The 10423-nt window shown below is 37.5% G+C and overlaps 2 protein-coding genes across 2 annotated transcripts; both read left to right on the top strand.

Annotated features, from left to right (window-relative positions):
* Window positions 1-2587: 2587 nt before the first annotated feature.
* Window positions 2588-5481, top strand: im:7138535 (uncharacterized protein LOC797998 homolog). The gene is made up of 8 exons (XM_044202897.1): window positions 2588-2747; window positions 3003-3109; window positions 3467-3592; window positions 3838-4103; window positions 4198-4278; window positions 4369-4485; window positions 4755-4901; window positions 5002-5481. The coding sequence occupies exons 1-8, from the start codon at window positions 2704-2706 to the stop codon at window positions 5167-5169; spliced, it is 1056 nt and encodes a 351-aa protein (XP_044058832.1). The 5' UTR covers window positions 2588-2703; the 3' UTR covers window positions 5170-5481.
* A 1020-nt stretch (window positions 5482-6501) lies between these two features.
* On the top strand, window positions 6502-10275 carry chchd2 (coiled-coil-helix-coiled-coil-helix domain containing 2). The gene is made up of 4 exons (XM_044202236.1): window positions 6502-6688; window positions 7886-8144; window positions 9142-9334; window positions 9841-10275. Exons 1-4 carry the CDS (start codon window positions 6639-6641, stop codon window positions 9849-9851), a joined length of 513 nt encoding a protein of 170 aa, XP_044058171.1. The 5' UTR covers window positions 6502-6638; the 3' UTR covers window positions 9852-10275.
* Window positions 10276-10423: the final 148 nt, after the last annotated feature.

The following is a 10423-nucleotide window of genomic DNA, read 5'->3' as shown; positions in this document are numbered from 1 at the left end:
ATATGGCAGCAGGGACCAAGCACACGTAGGAGGCTAAGTCTTGATGTCCACTGCCACTGTCTTCATTGTTCCTGTTCAGTTTATAGGCTGCTGATGGACGGGCTTGTGCCGTATGTGTGACGAACATACCGCCTGTAGTGAAGGCCAACAGGAACACACGTGCACACAGAGGAGAGGAGACCTTTTAGAGTCAGCCACAACAACACTTCCAGACAAAGCTAATGAAGCAGGGACAGTCTTATTTGGCGTAAGGCAAAAGACTCTCACAAAAGATGAATATCAGCTGCTTTCACCACTTATTACAATAAAAACGACACCTTCTTCTACTGAGTCAGACCACATGGGGACTACCCCACTTTGCTCCCAGAGTGATGGCGCCACTTAAGATCAAGGTTTCCTGCTGTAAGAGCTTCTGCAGGAGCTGCGAAAGGGATTGACTCAAAGCTACACAAGCAGAACTGACAACCATAAAAGCCTGGATGATGTTTTAAATCAAAGAGCCGAGTGCTCACAACAATAACACGGTACATAACGCTGTCTGTGTGCACAAGCAGCTCTACTGAAGCAAACTTTAGCTGCTCTTCCTGCATCAGCAAGACCTGTGATGGCGTTGAGAGTGCTGAGTGTGCCGAATTATGCTCAGAGTAAAGGGCACATAAACATTACAGATACTGTTCATAATGAAGATGAGGAGAATGCTGTAGCAGAGCCAAAACGTGGTAAGTGGCACTATATATCATGATTTTCTCAGTCAGGAAAGATGGGGAGAAGTTGTTAGAAGGGGAGACCGCTGGGATTTAGGAGGGGCCTCTGCTTTCCTTTGCTTTCCTGTGTATTATAAAATATAGTATATTATCAGCAACTTCACATAATGTATCAAAAGTTAAACTATTATGCAGAATAGCCCCTTTAAAAGTGTTGCATATATATATATATATATATATATATATATATATATATATATATCTTATACAGAGCTTATACAGAGCTTCACCACATCTTCTATGTTTTGTAAGTTAAATCTCTAACTCGTAACTAAAGCTCTCAAATAAATGTAGTGCAGTAAAAAGTACAATATCCCTCTGAAATGTAGTGGCTTAGAAGTATTGAGTAACAAAATGGAAATACCCAAGTAGTATAAGTACCTGAAAATAGCACTTCATTGCAGCAAGTTTTACTTTCCACCTTAGTAACAGTAACGTTTTATCATGTTAACGTAACACCAGTCCGTCACAGGCCTCTAGTGGCTCCTACTGGACAACAATGTAAAACACATCACTGTATTTTTTTCAGGACTGACTGATTGTGGGAAGTGATAGTAAAGTAAAGAAACTGTGAGACATATTATATCAGTACCACAGATTTTTCAAGAGGCTGAGGGAGAGACAATAAATAAAATAAAAAGCTTTTTATTAATGCTAGCACAATGTTTTATTTTATTATTTATTTTTATTTTTATTTATTCCTTATCGGTTTTATTATTATTGTTTTTATCTTATATTATTGTTGGGAATTTTTTTCAATTTTTATTTGCATTATTTTAACTGATTTTGTTTGCATCATTGCAATGTTTTAATCCTGGTTCAACCATGTAAAGCACTTTGTTTTGAAAAGTGCTGTATAAATAAAGTTTATTATTATTACTTTACTCACAATCTAAATCTAAAAAATAGAAATGGTTTAGGATTATGTAAACAGATAGTCATTTACCCATTTACCTGATACCCATTTTACCCATTTTTCTTTTCTGTTTTTTAGTATATATTTTTCTGTATATGTTTTGTTTGTTTTTTTATAATTTTTCTTTCATTATTCTGTTTAAATTGTTTGTTTTACTTTTTTAAACAGATGGCAATGTACAGTTTATTGTATAAAGCTAATTTATTTTCATGTTTATATTTTTTCTACATGTTTTATTTGTTTTTTGTAATTTTATTATTTAATTAAAATTGTTTTACTTACTTTCTTGTATTTATTTTATAGCTCACTGTTGCTTGAATAATTTCCTGTATAGTATTGCTCAACTACTGTACTTGAGTACAATTTTGAGATACTTTGCTTCACTTTACTTTATTTCCATTTTCTGCGACTTTATATTCCACACTCTACATTTCAGAGGCAAATATTGTACTTTTTACTCCACTACATTTATTTGATAACTTAAGTTACTTTGCAGATTCTTTAATATCAAATATAATCATTAAATAAATTATGATGGAATATTATAGATTAAGATAAAACTTTTTTGATCCGCGGCAGTATATAAAGTAATTAAAATTAGCTCCACCTTTACCAGCTGCAACATTAAAGCGACGTACACATTAAAGCATCAATAATATAATATAAATCATTCTGAAATGGGCCATTTTACATAATGAGTACTTTTACTTTTGGTACTTTAAGTATATGTTGATGCCAATACTTTTGTACTTTTACATAAGTACAATTTTGAATGCATGACTTTTACTTGTAACAGAGTATTGCTGCTTTTACTACAAGAGCTGAGTACTTGTTCACCTGGGGATTCATATTGTTATAGAGAGCAGTGCCTGCGCACACTCCGGCCAGCAGGTGGCGGCATGTGGCCAACCATTAAGCACAGTCAAAGGAGGAAGCGCAGTTTGAAAACACGCTTGAACTTTCGTTACTGGGGTTGAGCTGACTTACTGTAACATATATTAGTTGTTCACCATTATAGTGACAATGGAGAGGAGGGTAGGGACAGTTTCGGCGATTAAAGCTTTAGGGTAAGTAAGGTTTAACTGCTTTGTTGGTTAATGCTAGGTCACCTACCTTCATTTGTTGTTATAGCAACACGTTTAAAGCTAATGCTGGGTACAGTTTGATACAAGTTAGCTAGCAGCATGTGATTTATAAGCACTTCATTGTCAGCAGCTAGCTAAATTTGTAATTTAGTATCAATATTCTGGCCTTTCCAGTATATCAGTACATTACCGACCTGCATCAGGTAATTTCACCTGTCGTCTTTATTTCCTGGTCAGGTACCCGGGCGGTTCCTGCCTCACACGGTGTAAATGTGATGAACTTCCCTGTCCGCTGCTCACCTGGCTGACCGCAGAGCTGAGGAGTCTCTGTCCAGAGCTACAAGGTTTTTATTATGAAGGTTTTCTAACTAACAGTCCAGTCAGACTGTTTCTAACAGTACGCACAGTAGACTAATATCCAGATCTAGTATTGATATATAGATTGATTTTTTTCGTGCCGAAGATGCTCAGTATAAATAGTAAAATAAATAAATAAATGTAGATATATGTATACTATATATACATTCATTGTAAAATATAAAGAAAACAGGTACAGCACAACCGATTAAAGAATTCTAAGGCCGATACAGATATGGTATTCTTCTGTACTTATTACTTGTTGCTGTATGATTTTAATACAAAGCCCATTGAGTTTACTTGTGCAGTACAAATAAAATTGCCTTGTCTTTCCTTTTTTTCAGACTCAAACAGGACAGGTGACGTCTTGCTGGTGGGAGAACTGAGACATTTACTGTCAAACATGTTCTCTCCCCTCACTGTGCTGACCTCAGAGGTGCTGGAGCCATGCATCCTCAACAGAGTCACTGGTGAGAAATAATAGGAGTCCACTGGGGTCAGTATGAGAAAAAAATATGGTGTGTTGTTGTTTATTTTTAATTACACCATGTCAACCTATTCTGGTACAACCCCAAAATAAAATTATGAACCTGAAAATGAGCAGAATGTGATCACTTTAAAGTAATAACAGATGATTGCAGCACCCATTTGTACATTTCCTGCCCAACTTTTTAAATGAAGGGAAATTAAATGAAATTATTGTTCAATCCTTTAGAGTTCCTTGTATCAGAATTGCAAGCAGCTCGCATAATCAAGCATAAGGAATTGCATTCTGAGGAGAAAACAACAGGAGAGGAGTCTGGAAAAGAGCAGCGAGTTGAAGATCACAGCCATGAACTCGCTGAGTTTTTTCAGGAATATGAAGACGATGATGTTTCTGACAAAGACCAAAGGAAGGCAGAGATGCAGGCAGAGTGGATATTACTGCTGCACGCCCTCGACATGGACGTCTCCTCTCAATTTACAGATGTGTTGCATGAGGTAAGTCTGATATAAGAGAGACTGAGCTCTGTATAAGTCATGACTACAAACTGAGAAGCACTGACAGGATTTTTTAAACGTTATTTTAATGCAGGTGGAGTCAAGGCTTGCTCGTCTACCGTGTGGAGACATGACAAAACCACTTCTTAACACCATCCTCAGCTCAGAGCAGTGGGTATGTTGCCAAGGCTGTTACCAGTTCATTATACATCAAATGTAACTCTAACATGAGCATTTCAACCTTTTTTTTCTTTCTGTTTCTTAGAGGCAAGTTGAAAGGATCAATCAAGTTCTGTCAAAGGACTATCAGTGTCGGCGTCAAATGATGATCAAACGCTTTGAGGTTACACTGGAGTCATTTGCATGGGGAGAAAAACAAAAGGTAGGCATGATAAATCCCTGCATCACTTTAAAAACAGCCATACCAAAGTGGAAAACTTGGTTGTTGGGTACTATTATTCAATGATAGTGAATAGTGATTCATAAAAAAAATTAAATATAAACAAGTCCCACCAAAGCTACTGTAAAAATGAATTAATGTAGTAACAGGAAAACTGGATTCACATTTGACAGCTATTATAGACTAACTGTCAGATTAGTTACTATTAGCTGTGCAGAAGCCTCCAAGTTAAATCAGTCCTTTATTTACAGGAACGCAGTGAAGCGCTGGCCTCAGTGCCTCCTCTTTCCTCCCTCGTCGGCTCCTCCCTCGTCTCCCCGTCCCTTCTGATTGCTGCCAGAGAGGATCAATCCTTCATTGAGCCAATCAAGGCTAAAACAAGCACCCCCGTCTACAAGGTACAACCGTTAACAGTTATAAACCCTGCCTGTGATTCTGAATCAAGACGTCTCTAGCTCAGAGTGCAGATGTTTTAAAATTTTTCTTTGATCTCACTAGACCTTGATGGGCGAAGTACCAGACAGAGGAGGACGACCAAGGGAAATTGAGCCACCTATGCCAACGTGGGAAGATCGAAGAGCAAAAGGAAACAGATCAGGACGAGGAAGTGGACACCATCAACGACGTAAATTTTCAGATAAAAAGAAGAAAGGGAAAAACGAGTAACATGTCTTTCTCTGTGGCTTTACTGCTTAATTTGAGCAATAAGTGATCATTTGTCTTTATTTAAATCCTTATTATGAAATAAAATATGGCTGAGGAATGCTACATATGATTTTTATAGTTATAAATGTGTGTAACCTGTTTACAGGTAAAGCTTGTCATTGCTATAATGTACTGGTATATGACCAGATATTTCTGTTGATTATGAAAGAACAAAACAGAAAAATAATACTAGATTTTTGTTTTGTATGTGTTGGCTTTGCACATGTATATATAGGTTTGTTTTCTAAAGAATAAACCTATTAAACACAGAAATGTGTTGTTATTTTTTGTAATGTAATGTGCAATGTTGGCTATGCTTAAAACAGCCTAGCAATCACTGTTTAATACCAATTACCCTTTAATATGTAGCTCTCTTTTTAAACTAAATGAACTTTACTTAAAACACAAAGCTGATGTAAATGATTCTCATTCAACTGTTGTTTTTTTCAGCCTTCCTGCTTCAGGAAAACTTAGGCACAAATTTTGTGTCCGATCACTGATAGAAAGCCTGATCAGTGGGCTGAAATGCACGGGTGAAGCTTCTTTTTGGTGGATCAATTTAGAGCTTATGAGGCGCATCTGTCGTACAGTCAGAGGGACACTGCAGAAAGTGAAAGTGGAACCTCATTATGTGTCGCAGGCAGAGTGTTGCTGATCCATTTACTCACTTAGGACACATGCACATCCTCCCGTATGATTTTTTTTTTTATCCCAGTGCCTTGAAGTAGGCCACCTGGATAATCGGACTGAATTGCTATTTTGTTTTACTTCATTATTTGAAAAGCTGAAAAACTGTTGCAGCAATTCAGAGGTCTACAACCAGGCAACCCCCAAATGATACAGTGACTGATGCACCCAAGACATGTTTGTAATGAATGATTTGAACATGTTTGTTAGGTTTAAAAGGGGCATCTGAAGCACAATGTGATGAGCATACAAACTATATCATCTTTTTTTTAAACACATGTAATACTCAATATAATTTACATGAATAAGGGTCTCATTAAAACACTACTCAGAATTTACTCTGAAAGCAGCGTACAGTTCACCTCTTAAAAATATGTCATACTCGTTAGACAAGACAGTTGGAAGGCTTTTGTGGAGCTCACAAAAACGGACTGTTTTTTAATATTATTTTATTGTAATTTCAGGCAAAACGCATTGGGAAACGTGTGTGTGTATATACCGGTATATAGTTACATAAGTTACATAATAAATACTTAACGTGGTGTAACTGTATTAACCATGGAAACTGGTGGAAGCTGTTGGGTCCGTCATACCGGAAGTTACCCGTGAGACAAATGATGTAACACATAGAACGTTCCGGATTATCCAAAGGTCGACTCACATCTGCGAGTGTGTGATACAGACTCAGTGTTGCGTTTGTTTTTATCAGCAAGCAAACTCACAAATATATTAATAATTTAAACATGCCGAGAGGAAGCAGAAGCCGGACATCCAGGATGGCTCCTCCAGCCAGGTAACTTTTAAATGCCATTTGTTAAAAGTTGTTAAAACGTAACAGTTAGTGAGCTAGGCTAACGTAGCTGCTAGCAAGTGTAGGTAGCTGTTAGCTAGCGTTACAGTTACGTATGTTAGCTAGTGCTAGTCAGGGAAATTACCTATCATTAGCAGCTAGAACTAACTTGCAATGATTATATTTGTACATCTAAATGTCTTCCTGTCCTATCAGGAAACTGGTGTTTGCTCAAAAGTCATTGATAAAAGTAATGAAGGTCACAGGATGTAATCTGCGTCATGGTCTTTTTAATGATAATGTTTTGTTGCGTCACAACGCCAAAATTTAACATTTTAAAACAGTGTGGAATTACATAAAGCTACAGTCAGCCTTTCCCTTTAGTTTCCCTTTAACCTGCAGCTAAATTAAGACTTTAATCGATTCTTTATTTCTGTTGCGCCACACATATCTTACGGATGTAACTACTAACGTTAGATGTCATTTGGGATTTTGTTCAGTGTAAAATCATGATAAAGCTTAAATGTCTTCCTTGTCTCAAAGGTTTAATTGCAGTTAAGTGGAAAAATTCTGAAGTTACATGAATAGCGAATGCCTCTAACTTGTCATCATATCCCCATTACTAAATAAGTATATGTCTGATATTGTACTATGCTACCCACAGCTATTTTAGATTAAGCATTGCATGAAAGCTTTGGACTCTAGATACTAGTAGTCCAACATATAATTAGATTTTGTCAGTATCACTAGTTCTGAACTCATATCCATGACCCCACACATACAGTGCCACATACCGTTTTCACACTGACTTGCTATAGCACTGATAGTTTCTACAGTTTTGTCACTTATCCACACTTTGAATGGCTTTTGTATAAGATTCATCATAAGATTCATCTAATGCACAGATGTGTTCTTTTTATATATGAATACAATTTTAAGATCAAAGTTTCCCATTGTCAAACATTTGCCCCGATTAAATACTTTACACACTTTGGTGTGCAGAACCTTCTTTTCTCAAGACTGGAGAGAGATGTTTGTGACCTTCTTGAACATTAGCATTAGCAGTTAACAGAGTCAGACTTGAGTCTTAATTAAGTTAGAATACAAACCAATTTGGAAAAACTGATACGAGCACATACAGGTAGTGTCAGTTCTTGATTGTGATGGGATTGTACTTTTAAAATAACCTTCTCTTTACAGCCGGGCACCACCATCACCACCACCTATGGCCAGGGCTGCACCTCCTCGCTCCTATGCCCCGGCTCCAATGCAGGCTCCTCCGAGTGCTGTGGGTGCTCCAGCTGCAGCACCCAGGCAGCCTGGTATGTTTGCCCAGATGGCGACTACAGCCGCTGGAGTGGCAGTGGGCTCTGCAGTAGGACACACCCTTGGCCACGCCATGACTGGAGGCTTCAGTGGAGGAAACTCAGAGCCTGCCAGGCCTGACGTCACATACCAGGTAAATAAACTGCGGTTTAGCTAGTCATCGGACTGGAATAGTTTCAGGGCAGATTAGTGTGTTTGACCTTAGTAGGAAGGTAACAAAACACTGGTGTGTGTTGGTGTTTGGGGGTTGGTGGAGGAGGCAAAGTAGTGATGAAACAAACATCACATTTGCTGTAATCCACAAATCAGTACATGTAATAGCGTGCACCGTAATAACTGAATATAATAAACAATAACCATAAAAAAACTATAATTTAAACACCTCGACTAGAATATCTTCCTGTAACTGGAGTCAGTGCTACTTGATTAGAGATACCTGATTCTTAACTATGTTGCTCTTTGCTTTTAGTCTTATTTCTGTTTTCATTATGTGTACGCACATATGATCACAGAGCATGAAATTAGGTATGTTCAGAAACACAGAGAAATGGCTAGTGGTGGAAGAAGAAATAGGTTTTGTGGATACGGTGAAACAGTTTTTCTGTTACAACTAAAGTTGAATGCAGTTAACCTGGTGTAATGGAGTCAGTTCATTTATTGACGAAAAAATGCCAATGACGTTCCACTCATAAATGCCTGTAGGCTATGAACTCAATTCAGGTTATTGAGGAAGTCGGATTACTGTGAACCATGTGCATTATCATACCATTACCTGGGTATATCCACAGTAGGTATTAAGGTATTTGTGTGCTCACTGATTCCACTCTGCTGTACCTATCTTACATAAAATATCCCAAGGGAAACTCTTATATTTTGACATGTGAGATGTCTTCACATTTTGACACTTGCTTGTCATATTACTGTGTTAGGCATTTCAACATTTTATTGATGGATGTCTTAAAACTTTCTGGTAGTATTGACAGAAGATGTCATGTTTTATCATTGTGTTACAAATTAAAACAAATGATTGATGTTTACACAGAAAAATCTGTTTTGGTTTAACCTGCAGCTGTTCCTCATCAGTACAGTAGATGTGTGAAGGATCCCATCATGTTCCTTGTGTCTTTCAGGAGCCGTACCAGCAGCAGCCACAGTCCATGTACCAGCAGCAGCCACAGTCCATGTACCAGCAGGAGGCCCCTCAGCAGCAGCAGGCCTGCTCCTATGAGCTCAAACAGTTCATCGATTGTGCCCAAAACCAGAGCGACTTCAAGCTCTGCGAGGGCTTCAGTGAGGTGCTCAAACAGTGCAAGTTCGCTAATGGTGAGTGAAAAGTGTAACACTGGAAACATGTCTGGCCCTTTTGTATGAAATTAGGTTACATAAGGATTTATAGCTTATTGACAGGAGTGTCTGGCAGTCCTGCAGCGCAATCTCGGCCCACTAATACAACTGTATCATTATAATTTGCCTTTTTTTGTTTTGTAATTTAGGTTTTTGCTCATATTTTATATCAGATCAACACATTGTCTCTTGCAGGCGTATTGTTTGCTGTACTTTTTATACTTGATTTGCCAAATAAGGAGGCTTTGCATAAGCACCTAGTCATCATAGCCAAATGACTTTGCACTAAGCACATCATGGTTCTGATGTAATGTGTTGGAGTACCCAGTGTGGCCAAAGGATGGAGTAGTAGGCTTTCTGAATGCTTCATATAACCAGCTAACACTTTTTTTCTTGTACTGTAAGATATTTGAATATTCCAAATGAATTATTATAAATGATAGTAGGTATGAAAACTCGTCTAATTAAACTTCTTTTCTCCACAGGTCTGTCATGAGGCTGAGACAAAAACCTGGAGCATGAGGAGTGCATACAAACTGTAATAAGCAACCATACTGGATACTAAGAAGGTGTAATTCACAAGAGATCAATAAACATGCTTTATTTTGACAGCTGATTATCATCAGACTGCATCATTGTATTTATTTCTCAGGACAGTGCTGCAGAGTTTGTAATTATAGTCGTATAAATAATGTTTATATATTTTGGTGTTGCATGCTTTGAGTTGATTTCAGTTGTTTTTCATTAGCGCTTTTAATTTACAGTTCCTCCCGAATATATAAATCACAATATGAACTGCATTTGTAGATGATGGTGATGATGATAAAGCACCAGTTTCCACCTTCTGGATTATTGATGTCCACAGTTTGTTTGTAACAAGTTTAGGTTTAAAAAATAATAAAGCACTTGAATCATAAAAACACTGATGATTTATTTCACTGCCTGTTCAGATAGACCACATTATTACATCGCACTCTTCAAAATGCATTTCTATTTTTACATTCACCTCTTTTTAATTCAAATTTAACAGCTACAAAGCGGGGACACCACGGGGTCCAGCACCTGTCA

Source organism: Siniperca chuatsi, linkage group LG7 (genome assembly GCF_020085105.1).
Source record: "Siniperca chuatsi isolate FFG_IHB_CAS linkage group LG7, ASM2008510v1, whole genome shotgun sequence".
NCBI lineage: Eukaryota > Metazoa > Chordata > Actinopteri > Centrarchiformes > Sinipercidae > Siniperca > Siniperca chuatsi.
The sequence above is the reverse complement of the archived record's forward strand: the minus strand, read 5'-3'. Positions and strand labels throughout refer to the sequence as shown.

Excerpts from the sequence above, each read along its gene's own strand:
- chchd2 (XM_044202236.1), top strand. The coding sequence starts at position 6,639 with ATGCCGAGAGGAAGCAGAAGCCGGACATCCAGGATGGCTCCTCCAGCC. Across the intron at positions 6,689-7,885 it reads AGGATGGCTCCTCCAGCCAG|CCGGGCACCACCATCACCAC; the intron begins GTAACTTTTAAA and ends TTCTCTTTACAG. Across the intron at positions 8,145-9,141 it reads GGCCTGACGTCACATACCAG|GAGCCGTACCAGCAGCAGCC; the intron begins GTAAATAAACTG and ends TGTGTCTTTCAG.
- im:7138535 (XM_044202897.1), top strand. The coding sequence starts at position 2,704 with ATGGAGAGGAGGGTAGGGACAGTTTCGGCGATTAAAGCTTTAGG. Across the intron at positions 4,104-4,197 it reads TTACAGATGTGTTGCATGAG|GTGGAGTCAAGGCTTGCTCG; the intron begins GTAAGTCTGATA and ends ATTTTAATGCAG. Across the intron at positions 4,902-5,001 it reads CAAGCACCCCCGTCTACAAG|ACCTTGATGGGCGAAGTACC; the intron begins GTACAACCGTTA and ends TGATCTCACTAG.